General features: G+C 42.1%; 2 protein-coding genes across 3 annotated transcripts; one reads left to right on the top strand and one right to left on the bottom strand.

Moving 5' to 3' along the window:
- Positions 1 to 366: 366 nt before the first annotated feature.
- Positions 367 to 3,897, bottom strand: ftr14l (finTRIM family, member 14-like). Its single transcript, XM_079168596.1, has 7 exons — positions 3,308 to 3,897; positions 3,093 to 3,188; positions 2,722 to 2,955; positions 2,473 to 2,632; positions 2,218 to 2,343; positions 1,537 to 1,673; positions 367 to 1,093 (listed from the first exon to the last, which is right to left on the bottom strand). The coding sequence occupies exons 1-7, from the start codon at positions 3,704 to 3,706 to the stop codon at positions 713 to 715; spliced, it is 1,533 nt and encodes a 510-aa protein (XP_079024722.1). The 5' UTR covers positions 3,707 to 3,897; the 3' UTR covers positions 367 to 712.
- Positions 3,898 to 7,337: 3,440 nt separating this feature from the next.
- On the top strand, positions 7,338 to 13,407 carry LOC306703433 (uncharacterized protein). 2 transcript variants are annotated; one of them, XM_079169410.1, is made up of 2 exons: positions 7,338 to 7,534; positions 9,857 to 13,407. In XM_079169410.1, exon 2 carries the CDS (start codon positions 9,978 to 9,980, stop codon positions 11,625 to 11,627), a length of 1,650 nt encoding a protein of 549 aa, XP_079025536.1. In that variant the 5' UTR covers positions 7,338 to 7,534; positions 9,857 to 9,977; the 3' UTR covers positions 11,628 to 13,407. The 2 variants fall into 2 exon arrangements, with proteins under 2 accessions (XP_079025536.1, XP_079025537.1); XM_079169411.1 differs by lacking the exon at positions 7,338 to 7,534 and adding an exon at positions 7,557 to 8,310.
- The last annotated feature ends 517 nt before the right edge of the window (positions 13,408 to 13,924 follow it).

Genomic DNA, 13,924 nt, shown 5'->3' with positions numbered 1-13,924 from the left:
AACCAACTACATCTGTATGTAATTTAAAACCACATCTGGTGAAAAAGGATAAAAAAAATCTGAATATGTTTATCTTAAGTGTGTGTTTGTGTGTGTGATCCTACCAACAACATGTGTTCTGCTGCCCTCTGGAGCTTTAATTTGTTAATGTCTCTCTGTACCTGTATCCCCTCATGAGGGCCGGATGATGTGGGCCTGATGTCTGGTAATTATTGATCAGATATACCCTCAATATTATTTGATCTCCTGTTGATTTTCATGCTTTGAACACATGGATTGCATTTGTCACTTCAAGCATACAAAAGATGGCTAAGAGACTGAAATGTTTGTGTGGGGAAAAAAACAGCAACTCCAGTGCCAAATGAATCAGTAAAACTTTAAACTTTAATTAAATGTATTATATATCAGTATCGCATGCTTTAACATAGTATAGAAAATATATGGAGCATTATATGGAGCATAAACTAATATCAAAATCTATTATTGCATATTTTTTCTACTTACAACTGACACATTTGTTTAGCCACAACAATTGGTGATCAAAAGACCAGAAACAGAAAAATTCATATACTTCATACATAATGAAAAAATATAACTTTTAGCAAAAGGTAGAACAAAAATAATTAATCAAACACTCTGTCTCAAATGTTTACAACAGAATTGAGAATATTGTGTGATTGTAATGCTAATTGCTAGCACTATGGCAACTCTCCTACAGTTTTATAGTCGTACCAAAGCCCCACACGCTGAATGCCGGGTAGAGAGGCTGAGTAAATGTGGTCTGGACTCTGTGCAGAAGCTGCATGCCATCAGAAACACTGTAAAATGCGAGTGTTCCTGCTGCATAATCCAGGTAGATGCCGACACGAGAGGAGACTGGAACTGGAAGATCGTTGCTCTTATTGTTGTGCACAAAGGAGAATTTGGAGTCAGAGCAGTACAGACTCCAGGACTTGTCGTTCCAGCCCAGGCTGCATTCATTGCTGTTTCCTTTACGGCGGATTCCCCTGTAGGTAACGGCCATGTCTATCTCTGTTCCCCTCCAGTCCACCTCCCAGTAACATCGACCAGTCAGGCTCTCCCTGCACAACACCTGCAACGGAATGGATGAAATGAGAGATTAAAAGACAAAGCTTGTGCATGGTTTATAACAGCTGTTAAAATGAGAGTTTGCGGAGACATCACTCACTGCAAGTACACATCTGACAGCACTTTTATCATAACAATAACTTCAAAGACTTCTACTAAAAGCTTGATTTTGATAGCAATGTTCAATGAATTCCAGGAAGAAAACTAATTAAAAAAAAAAGAAAAATATTTGAAATATAATTTTCATGAATATTGAAAACCTGAGCAGCTTCAAGAGGGCGAATCAAAGATAAAGTTCCTGGAAAGTAAAGTCTCCTTGAGTCTATAGAAAGACCGTATGCCCCCTTCTCTTCATCATGTTGGCTCTGTACCATTCACAACATATTAACTCCCCCCTTATGTTTTCAGGCACACAATAACATCCTGTATTGGTCAGTAAATGCTCACCTGCTGCCAGTGGTCGAATCGATCTGGGTGGTCAGGGTAGTTCTTAGGCTCACTCTTCATTGTAGCTGATCGGTTACCCTCGGAGAGGTGAAGGCTGCGATGGATGCTGTTGACATCCAGAATCAACTGGGAAGAGTCTACACAATGCAGGACACGGTCATTATTCATCCTTTCTCGTCACAATTTTAAATTCCAGTGTTTTGCATTGTGTCGCACATAAACCACCAACAGTAACTGAATACTCTGGGCAGTAATATGTTTAGGAGTGACAAAGTTAGGGCACTAAAACCTTTGATAAATAACTCTAAATAACTCTCATTCATCAGCTTGTTAAATGCTTTCCACAGGTGGAGTGCCAGTAGGGAACGCCTGTGTTTGTTTAAGTGATACTGGACTGTAAAGTTTGGTTTCTTACATTTCACCAAACCAGTTCTGCAAGCAGCATACCTTCTGTAGCACTTCCGTTCAGTTGTTTTACCACATGATGTGGTCATGCTTTTGTTAGGGGTGGAGACGCTCCTGCTATATGTCACCATGACATTTTTTTTTTTTAACATTCCTAGGAACCCTGGAATATGAGTGGCGTTTGATATGACTGCCAAGTAGCCTTGTAATGTTGGTGCTAAAGGTTTCACTACATGTTAAAGGAATCCTCCGTAAAAAAGTAACCCAATAACTCACATTTCAGGAAGTCTTGTCTTGTCTTTGGTTCCTCTCTTGTCTTCGGTTCTTCTCTTGTCTTTGGTTCGTCACTCACAATGGATTCTCTCTTTGGCTCACCTTCTTGCGTGATGTAGACATCGTTCACTATGAAGATGCAGATAAAAAAAACACTTCATAAACTTCAACAGCAGACTAAAACAACAACCACTCCCTGAATGGAAGTGCAGAGACGTGTCGGTGCTACTTGAGATGAAGAAAGGTAAATTTGTGCACCTGTTTCTGAGACTTTGCTCATTTCTGTCTTGCTGACTTCTTCCACTTTTAATTTCAGTACACCGATGGCTCTCTTGGTGGCGTCAAAGGAGAAATTGGGAGCAACACTAATTTTGTTGAGGTCTTCATATCCTGAGGGGCCTGATAGAGACTGATAGCTCTGGTAAAAAAAAGAGTGGAAGATAAAGATGAGTCTAAACATTGCTGCTACTGTTACCGTACAAGGTCCTCAGTTCAGTACCACCTCACCTGCAGAAAGTGTATGTGATCATCTGTGTGTGAGAGCTTATCCAGGTCAGTGTGCTTCTTCCTGAGCAGAGTGATCTCTTCCTCCAAGCGGCTCAGCAGTATCTCGGCCCGGGTCACCGTGGTCTTCTCGTGGGAGCGGATCATCTCCTTGACTTCATTGTACTTCCTCTCGATGGAAAGCAGAAGCTCAGAGAAGATGCGCTCGTTCTCCTCTAGAGCAGTTTGAGCCGAGTGCTGATGAGATACATCCGAAAGAGAAGGAGAGAGTTGGTTCAAATACGGATAAAAAGCTGTTATTTGTCAAACTAGAAAACTACCATGTCTTATTTTTTAGCATCATCCTATGTTTAAAGTTGTGTTCTTTTACTCACTTTAACTGATTCAACAGCATGTCGAAGATCCTGCCACTTTTTAACTCTCTGGTCAATCCTATGTTGAGATTTGTACAGTGTGGTACCAAGTTGTTTCTGTAGAGGGAATGGCATTAAAGTGTTCATGCGAGCTTTGTATAATAAAAACAACAACATTCAAATCTATCATTGAGTATCTTGATCAGCAGTATAGATTGACAGTTTTCACCACTCACTTGTTTCTCGGTCCTCTCAGTTCCAGCCGGGACGATGTCGTGGTGTTTGTGTTCATCCATCATGCACAAAACACACACCATTGTCTCATCAGTGCGACAATAAGCCTCCAGCAACTTGTCATGATGGGCACAGAGCTTCTCCCTCATCTGACCTGTCGCTTTGACCAGCTTGTGCTTCATCAGGGCAGGGTAGTCATAGTGAGTCTGGACATGGGTCTCGCAGTAAGATGCCAGGCACACCAAGCAGGACTTCTCTGCCTTCTGCTTCCTCGTTGTGCAGAAGTCACACAGCACGTCCCCGTTCTGGGCCTGGGACCTGGACTGGTTACGACTGGTAGAGCGTCGGGTTTTCTCCATGCTGCTGTATCTGTCTAAATCCAGAGCGCTAGGGCGGGACATTGTTTTAAATAGACGTATCCAGCAGATATGAGAACAAAATTAAAATCCACAGGTGGTTTAGCTCGGCAGCGATTTGTTAACCTCTTAAGAGTTAACTGTGTTGAGATCAACAGCTGAAGAAAAGACTACAAAAACTACAAAAACTTGTCCACAGAGAAAAATTTGTTTCTGAAGTTAACAGCTGCAGTGAAACTGTGTGACTGACGCTGTGTGCGGCAGAATGTTGGCTATGTGGTCTACTTTCAACGTAAAACCTGTATTCCTGGTTGGGCATTTAATAGACAGGGAATGGGTGTTGCTACAAAGGTGCTGCCTGAAACAAACAGAGCTGAGACAAAGGAGAGACTACCAAATTCAAAAAGGAGCCATTATTGATCTACAGTACTTCATAAGTAAATGTCAAACTTAACAGTATACGCTTTTATTCTTATTTGAGGATAAGGACGGCATGGATAGCTCAACAAACAACCTTCACGGAGTGCGACATTATTTTTAGTGTTGATATTACCTGCTGTTACCTACAAGAATCATTAGCTCACTCTGATTGTATCCGCACTGTTAAGGAATGACCTTTACTTGGGTTTATGTGTTTCAAGATCACATTTGTGTTTTGTCTATCTTTAGATTTCTACCTGTGATATGTATGTTCTGCACTTACTAACATCATCAAACACTGGCATGGGGACAACAGCATCATCTTGTGGGATTAATTAATTACTACATGAAATAATATACCCCTCTGTGCAGCCTCTATAAAGAACTGTGTTGCATCTAAAACAGGGGTTGTCAAACTGTTTTATAAGAAACGCCACTCTATTGTGCAAACACAACCAACTCTTTTAACAACTAATTGGCGATAATTATAAAACCAGTTTGTTCTTTAGGTAGTGCTTTGTCGCGAGTGATCACTTCAACACATCCATCTTCCACGATGCTTTCAGTTTCTTCCCTGTTCCTCTGCTAAGTTTGTGCCAGTGGCCTCACTTGCTCTGCTCTACTCGTGCACTGCTTTATAAACCTTTATCTTTGCATTTTTATACAAATGTGGCCAGGACGCCATAGTTTACATTTTTATATTTTCCCAACACATTAGGCTGTTTAGAGCCTATCATTGTGGCATTTATTAATTATTATTTGTGATATCTACCTTACTTTGTCTCAAGTGTTTCTCCAGGTCAGCTAATGGAAAACACAAATAAAAATGTAAATGCTTTAGAAAATAGTCTGAAAGTATTAATATCACTGTGTTCACAGTCCAAAGAAATATCAAAGAGGTATTGTCAGCAAAATACACTAAGAGTAGGCCTATCGAAAGTAAAAGTACTTATTATGAGAAATGGTTTGTTTCACAGTATTATGAACTCATATTATTTGATGCAATGATAAAAGCTGCAACATTGGGGTTATGTACACACATTATACATTATTATGAAATAAGGCATTCTGCACAATGACTAATTTTACTTTTAGTACATGTTGATGCTCATACTTTTACTTGGGTATAATTTTGAAAGCAGGACTTTTACTTAAAAAATAGTATTTCTGCTCTGTGGTATTGCTATGTTGTACTTGAGATGGATGGATGGATAGATATATACAGTGGCTTGCAAAAGTATTCATACCCCTTGAACTTTTCCACATTTTGTCACATTACACGCCACAAACATAAATATATTTTATTGGAATTTTATGTGAAAGACCAACACAAAGTGTCACACAATTGTGAAGTACAAAGAAAATGATACTTGTTTTTAAATTTTTTTCACGAATAAAAAACTGAAAAGTGCAGTGTGCAAAATTATTCAGCCCCCTTTTCTCTGAGTGCAACCAATTGCCTTCAGAAGTTGCCTGATGACTGCTGAATGATTGAATGTTGACCTTATGACTAAATAGAGTCCACCTGTGTGTAATCTAATCTCAGTACAAATACAGCTGTTCTGTGACGGCCTCAGAGGTTTGTTAAGAGAATATTGGGGAGCAAACAGGACCATGAAGTCCAAGGAACACACCAGACAGGTCAGAGATAAAGTTGTGGAGAAGTTTAAAGCAGGGTTAGGCTATAAAAAGATTTCCCAAGCTTTGAACATGTCACGGAGCACTGTTCAATCCATTATCTGGAAATGGAAAGAGTATGGCACAACTGCAAACCTACCAAGACACGGCCGTCCACCTAAACTTACAGGCCGAACAAGCAGAGCACTGACAAGAGATGCAGCCAAGAGGCCCATGGTGACTCTGGACGAACTGCAGAGATCCACAGCTCAGGTGGGGGAATCTGTCCACAGGACAACTATTGGGCGTGCACTCCACAAATCTGGCCTTTATGGAAGAGTGGCAAGAAGAAAGCCATTGTTAAAAGAAAACCATAAGAAGTCCCCAGAAACCATGTGGGGGACACAGCAAACATGTGGAAGAAGGTGCTCTGGTCAGATGAGACCAAAATTGAACTTTTTGGCCTAAATGCAAAACGTTATGTGTGGCGGAAACCTAACACTGCACATCACCCTGAACACACCATCCCCACTGTCAAACATGGTGGTGGTAGCATGATGCTCTGGGGGTGCTTCTCTTCAGCAGGGACAGGGAAGTTGGTCAGAGTTGATGGGAAGATGGATGGAGCCAAATACAGGGCAATCTTGGAAGAAAACCTGTTGGAGTCTGCAAAAGACTTGAGACTGGGGCGGAGGTTCACCTTCCAGCAGGACAACGAGCCTAAACATAAAGCCAGGGCTACGATGGAATGGTTTAAAACAAAACATATTCATGTGTTAGAATGGCCCAGTCAAAGTCCAGACCTAAATCCCATCGAGAATCTGTGGCAAGATCTGAAAACCGCCGTTCACAAACGCTCTCCATCTAATCTGACTGAGCTTGAGCTGTTTTGCAAAGAAGAATGAGCAAAAATCTCAGTCTCTAGATGTGCAACGCTGGTAGAGACATAAACCAAAAGACTTGCAGCTGTAATTGCAGCAAAAGGCGGTTCCACAAAGTATTGACTCAGGGGGGCTGAATAATTTTGCACACTGCACTTTTCAGTTTTTTATTTGTGAAAGAAATTTAAAAACATGTATAATGTTCTTTGTACTTCACAATTGTGTGACACTTTGTGTTGGTCTTTCACATAAAATTCCAATAAAATATATTTATGTTTGTGGCATGTAATGTGACAAAATGTGGAAAAGTTCAAGGGGTATGAATACTTTTGCAAGCCACTGTAGATAGATAGATAGATAGATAGATAGATAGATAGATACTTTATTAATAAGGGTAAGCAATCAAAGTAACAGAGTAAACATATATCTATATATTGAGTATATAAATGTACAATATATACAATAAAAATAACAGCAAAAAATATCAAATGTAAAAAAATGAACAGTATATACAATGAAATCGAATAATATTAAATTAACTAACTAAACAGTAGTGCAAAGATTGAACCAAGCAAACAACAGAGTGGCGGTGTTATGAGATGAGAGTACCTCACGGTAGGACCGTGCACAGACCGGCGTGTGTCTGTGTGAGCTCCTGTTCGTCTCCCAGGCGGTAGGGGGTGATATTGGTCTCTCAGCTCTATTGGAAACACAATAGCTGCTTTAGCTAAAGTGCGTCGCTCGTCCAACGTTGGCGCCAGATGAGCTGTGGCGCCAGCAACACACGCAGGCAGAGAGAGGAAGAAGCACACAGCAGTTTGACGAGCCTCACAACAGCTTGCAAAAAAAAAAAAAAAAAAAAAAAAGCAGCAGCCCTTCTCACCTAGAGTTTGAAGCATCTCAACGATTCTCCCTTTTCTCTCTCTTCAGCGATCAAAAGGCAAAAGTACAGCAGGTGGGTGTGCATATGCAAGTACTCGTCCATACTCGTGGCGATTATGCATCGTTTTAAATTCAACTTTCTTTATCGTTAATAAAACCGGCGTAAAGGCAGAGGGGATGCTCTGTTTGACAGACTATAATCATATGCATTCATTATGGTGGTAGTCAACGTATTGTTTGTTTTGTGTCTCCAGTTCTGATAGTACCGAACTTTGTAATGGAAAAACACAGGCCGTGCCTCGCATTGGTTGATACATTTTGTCCTGAGAGAGAAGCACCGGGACACAACGTTACTGGTACCGGGAACTATCTCATCTTTGACTCTTATCCAGGTTATTTAGAGACTTGTTCGTTGTAGAATCGGCCCGGTCGTCTTTTCTTCCATCGGACTCCAGTTTATCATTGCATGCGAAACCCAGCTCAACATGGTCGGATGGGCGGTTAAGCAAAGCTTCCGCTCTTGATGTTTTAAAACACGTAATACTAAACTGGAGAACAGCATTTAGCCGTGCTAGCAAACTGGATTAGCTGGCTCGTTAGCTTGTAATCGTGGCTATGTAGCCAGCACGCTAACATCGTCTCGGCTGGATAGCCGCTAACACCAGCAAGGCCGCCATTGGAGTCGTGTGTGTGTCTGGAGCTGCCGCAGTAGAGGAGGGCTTTAGGTTTATTATTCACGGAGCCATCTCAAAGCTGTGGTGTATGTACTCGCCCTGTCGTCTTTTTGTTCGGTTACCGTTTTCCAATCTCAGCTTGCGGCGGAATTGGTGTCTTTGCAAGGATTCCTGTGTAAGTAAAACGCGTCCCTTTCCCGGGCTTTTCGCTCAGCATTCACCGCCCGGACGGTTAGCCATCTTTGTTTCAGCTAGCCAGCTCCTGGCTGGAGTTACGGTGCGGCTCTTAGCTTGCTAACATACTTGCCATTAGCCTACAACGTCGTATTCAGAACCACTGCATGTTAAACATGTTTTTATTATTGTCTCCATATATCCGTGTTGGCTGAGCGTTGCATGGTTTTGACTTTACTCGGAGATCGCTCCGGGGGCAGCTCTAATTCAGTATGTTATGAAGGGCGGAAGCTAACTCGGCTAACTAGCTAGCGGCAGCCATCTTAGGCGAGCATGTAATCTTGGCTAGCTGGAAGTGCTGGTGTGGCACAACAAGATGGCCCGTTAATACTCACACAACGACAATTTCCGCGTCGGTAGTTGTGTCATGAACTGCACAAATTTACGCATCTAGATTAATATTTCAATGTAAGTATTTCGCTGCCCTTTAAAGTCTTTTCTGCAATTACTCGCATGTTGCTTTTGCTATGAAGCTAGTTAGCGGGCTATATTGCGAACACATTAGCAGCTAACACAAAGCTGTTAACCAGTCCTCCCTCGACCATAGCCAGCTAACTAGCGGCTATGAAGGCTATTTGTAGCTGTTATTGTAGGCTAGCAACCAACGGTTCAATGTTTACTAACAAAGCGGTGCTGTTTATATGACCCTACACATTTAAATGTGTGTTAAACGGTAATGCACCGCGAACTGCGGCGATAAAAGAAACGTGCAGGTCGTTCAGGTTTTGGAAGGCGGATTAAGTCAGAATTGGGAGCTCGATCGTGATGTGGTCCACTCTGATTTTATCAACGTTAAGCCAGAGAAGCGAAGCTAGCAGATGTATCATTTAGCTTGATAAGTAATAACTTCATTTTAAGCCAATGATCAGATAGGATACATGTCCTAAAAGAAAAATGCATATATTAAACTACAAGCTTATGCATCGCTCAGTTTGACTAAATTACGTTTTTAGCATAATGCAGCAAACGCTGAGAAGTTTTTTTTTTAGATGAAATGAACATAGTCCAATGGATAAACAACAGTACAGAGGAGTCCTCTAATATTTAGGAATTCCCTTTGTCTTGTGATCACCTTTTGGGTTAAACACCACCTGTCTGTCTGTCCTGGGCTCCTTTTCTAGCGGAGTTGATGACAAACTTCTGCAAGCAACATTCTCTCTATTTCACTTCATATGTGATTATAGGATGATAATCTTTATGAAGCATGTGTCAAGAGTTGTAAACCTGAGATCTTTTCAGTCAAAATGTATAACGTATATTTCAAATTTAGTAACAATTTTGCCAAAACACCACCAATCTTTTTTTTGTATTAGAGGAACAATTTAACAGCTGCAACATGTTGACAAATTGCATCATGTAAAATTGGCAAGAACATTTTTGGTGTTAGTAACAAATTACCCTCACTTGACTGGAAAACATTTTTAGGAATAGCTCTGCAAATGATTACTGTCAAAGTTATTTTTTCGCTTTCTCTCCCTCTTTTGCAGGTCTCACTGACGAGAGCACCAGCGCGGCACCGACCAAAAATATCTATATCCCCCCCGATTCTTTTTGTGTGTGTCATCGTCCGGCAGAAAAACGGAGGTCGTGGGGCTGGAGTGTGTTCTCATGGCCGAGTCAGAGACTGAATGTGACACACCCGGCCTTGACACACTTGGGTCGGAGTGTGTCATAGCCCACAGCCATGTCGACCTTCACTACGGAGCAGAGACTGAGATCATGACAGAAGAAAAGCGTGGATTAGAACTGGAGATCCACGGCTCAGACTTAAAGATCCAGGGACTGGGGACGGAGCTCGGTGCTGTAGCCTGCGTGGATGCAATTGTAGCGGAGTCGGACCATGATTACATAAAGGTTGAACACGGTGAGATGCACTGTTTCACGGCTGCAGAAATCAAGACGTCGGGAACCGAGACTCTGCTGGGCGAGGTGCTGCTCAAGGAAAGCGAGCATGTGGTGAAAGTAGAGTCTGACCATGGCGGGGAGTTGACAGTGGAGTCTGAGAACGGTGTAATCATACACGAAGCCCATGGCCTGCAGTGCAACGAGTGTGGGGAGATTTTTGGCAGCATAGCCGATCTTCACCAACACTTTGAGATCCATAAGGACCTCAACCCGTACATCTGTGTCCACTGTGGGGAGAGCTTTGCTGTGGAGGCCAGCCTCAAACAGCACATGAAGATTCATATGAAAGAAAAGCCCTATGTTCCCCCTGGAGTTGAGATTATGGGCAAAGATGTAATTGATGCCTTCAGCCTCAAGTCTCATCAGATGATCCATTTGCCAGACAAGCCCCACAGATGCTCAGAGTGCGGTAAGAGCTTTGCTGCCGCGATCACCTTGAGGGAACACATGAAGATGCATTCAGAAGACAAGCCTTACAAGTGCACCCAGTGTAGGAAGAGCTTTGTCCGCAGAAGGCATCTGAAAAAGCACCAGGAGGTTCACGCACGCGAGAAGCCATATACATGCGGCCAGTGTGGCAAAGGCTTCGCCACGACTTCTAACCTGAAGCAGCACCAGAAGACTCACGCCGCGGTCGTGCTCGGAGACAAACCCCATCGATGTGCACAGTGTGGAAAGTGTTTTGCGGCTGCTGCCACTCTGAGAGAGCACCAGAGGATCCACTCGGGCGAGAAGCCGTACAAATGCAACATGTGCAGGAAGAGTTTTGTCCGCAAACGCCACCTGAAGAAGCATCAGCAAGTCCATGCCGGAGGGAAGCCCTACACCTGCAGACATTGCAACAAGGGCTTCAATCACTCCTCTTCTCTCTCACGCCACCACAAGACCCATCTGCAGAATCCAGTGTTTTCTCCACCTCAGCCTGGGAAAACCTTGTCCTACGGCACTCCCCCAAAGCAGAGGGTGCACCAGCAGGGAGACAAGCCCTACATGTGCCACCACTGTGATAAGGGCTTCAATCATTCCTCTTCCCTGTCCCGGCACCAAAGAGTCCACTCGGAGGGAAAGAGTTACACCTGCGCTCACTGTGGCAAAAGATTCAATCACTCCTCCTCCCTTGCTCGGCACCAGAGGGTCCATTTGGAGAACAAACAGCAGCAGCAACCGGAGCCGCCGCAGCCGCCACCGCAGCAGTACAGCCCCATGCCCACAGGGAAGGGATTCCCCAACAACGCCTTCCCAAAACAGCGCACCCTGTCCGTTGAAAAACCATACAGGTGCTCCCAGTGTGGAAAAGGCTTTAACCATTCATCCTCCCTCTCCAGACATCATAGGATCCATGTAGACCAGTGAGCTCCCTTTCCCACCCTCACATGCTGTCCCATGCAAGCGAGGAAAAAAAAAATTAACCCTGCTCCCCCCTTACCCCCCAGTTTCTGTTCTAACAATGATCCCATCATTGACATCACCACGTCGCAGGAAACATCAGGCCCACTTCTATAGACAACAGGGGTCAGGTCAGCACATTGTTGAGAAAGAAGGGACAGTAACGCAAGTCTCCAGAGGAGGACGGGCCGAGCGACCTGTAATTCAGAGCAGAGTCTGGGACTTGTTGATCGATAGAGAGGCTGTGATGATAGATTGTGAAGGAGCTTCTATTCTTGTTGGTGATTGTGCTTCACTTGCTCCAGGACCTCCTTTTGAACACTTTTAATAAAAAAAAAAAAGAGAAAGAAAATGTGATTTGATTATCTAAAAAAATATGCTTCTCCCTCTGGTTAGTCTTTTTGATAAAATAATTGAGTTTATGTACCTTCAGGTGGACATGTGCGCTTTTCAGCTGCAACTTTATCCAAGGCCAACAACACAACTGATAAAACAAGAACTTGTCTCAATTTAAATACTTATTTCTTTTTCAGCCACATAACCCATCAAAAATCCAGTGTAAATAGTTATTGATTTTCTTTTATATATATGTATAGGTGACTAGTGTGCTGTTCCAAAAGATAACATTTTTGATAGTAAGATCCATTTCGTCTCCACCCTTTTTTGTTTTTCCTTTTTATGACTTTAATTTGTTTTAAGTGTTGGAGATAAACATGTTGCAGGTGTTCTCATGCAGCTTGTTCTTGAATTTGGGCTCCGTCACATTTGAGCCATCTTGTATATTTATACGGTTGTTTTCTTGTATGTCCACGATGGGTGAGCAACACTGCTGCATCGACTGTACAGAGAGCAATACTGGCTAACACCCTGATTATATTACAACATGCAATTTAGCCATTAGGAAATGCATAATAGAAAATAAAAACCTACTGGGTAGCATATTACAACATGACCTGTGTCCTAATTATTTACTGTGCAGTTTCCTCATGTACACGAAATGCAACATCACACTTTGTTTATACCGTTGGAGACTAATTGACTTACTTATGTATAGACTATAGGGGACTCTTACTCATGTGGGTCTTCAAACTTATCACAATTCTGATCTAAAAAAAAAAAAAAGGTTTGTGTATACTGAAAGACTATACCCGAAAATATCACTTTTACAAGGCTTAAAAGATTTTTTCCGAATTCCAATGAATTGCGCTCTATTTACTGTTCTCTGTAAAATATCTTTTACAAACTGATGTATTTTTTTAGACATGGCTTGGGTTATATGAAAGGGAATGAGAGATATACAGTTTTTATGGGAGTGAACATTACAGTGAGCAATATTTTACTTTTCCCTTTTTGTTAACAATTGTGCTTCAAACTGTAGCATAGGTCTCTTGTGTTAGATAGGTGCCTTATTGCATGCTATGTAGAAATGTATGCCGAGCTGTTATTTGAGACGTTTTCAGGAGTCTTCTGTTCTTATTCATACTATCTTACTCTACATTTTAATTTGTCACTGATACCTATTGCTTTTTTTTTGTTGCTTTCATGTATATTATTACAATGTGTTTACACTGTTACGACCATATTGTCTTTATTTTTTTCCCCTTCATTTTTTTTTTGTCAATGGCCTCATTGTAGAGAGAAAAATTGTAAATGATCCATATAGGCTTCTCTTAAGGGCAAATCCTGTAACACCTCTTCCCAATTTCTGAGTGGCACATATATGGATAAATAAAGGTTGTTGACTCTCTTGTGGCGTTGAATCAATGGCGTATGATTTTGCAATGGGAGAAGCGTTCAACCTCACAGCTAAATAAATAAAGATATTGGCACATATCAGTAACGGTGACACTAAATGAGATTAACTTAAGCTTGTTTACTTTCTACCAGTAAGTCATTTTTACAGACTAAGCAATGAAATAGTTGATGCACTTCCTCAATGTGTCCACATGGTGTCACTCTACCATCGCAAGTGCTTTTGAAAGACCAACACCAGTCACACCACTGCACCGGGGGAAGTTCCAGAGGTTGGGTAGGCACTAATGCACCTCCTGAGTGTTTTATATCACATTTTATTGGACCCATGTCCTTCCTTGAGTCTCAAACTGGAATTTCACCAATACTGATCCAGTCGGAGTCGCCATGTTAAAGGCGTAATTTGATCTATGTGGAGAAAGCTCTCGGGGAATGGCCTGTGAACTGTAACAACTAATGTCAGGAAACTTCTCACACTCACTCACTACACTGGTTTACATTCCTTCACAGCT

Source organism: Pholis gunnellus (assembly GCF_910591455.1).
Source record: "Pholis gunnellus genome assembly, chromosome: 11".
In the NCBI taxonomy this organism is placed as follows: domain Eukaryota; kingdom Metazoa; phylum Chordata; class Actinopteri; order Perciformes; family Pholidae; genus Pholis; species Pholis gunnellus.
Note: the sequence above shows the minus strand (reverse complement) of the source record. Positions and strands in the feature narration are given on the sequence as shown.

What these genes read in the sequence shown, in the direction of transcription:
- LOC306703433 (XM_079169410.1), top strand. Translation starts at nt 9,978, where the DNA reads ATGGCCGAGTCAGAGACTGAATGTGACACACCCGGCCTTGACACACTT.
- ftr14l (XM_079168596.1), bottom strand. Translation starts at nt 3,706, where the DNA reads ATGTCCCGCCCTAGCGCTCTGGATTTAGACAGATACAGCAGCATGGAG. An exon ending in CTGAGAGGACCGAGAAACAA is followed by an intron (nt 3,189 to 3,307) that starts GTGAGTGGTGAA and finishes TTCCCTCTACAG; the next exon opens with AAACAACTTGGTACCACACT. An exon ending in ATCACATACACTTTCTGCAG is followed by an intron (nt 2,633 to 2,721) that starts GTGAGGTGGTAC and finishes TTTTTTTACCAG; the next exon opens with AGCTATCAGTCTCTATCAGG.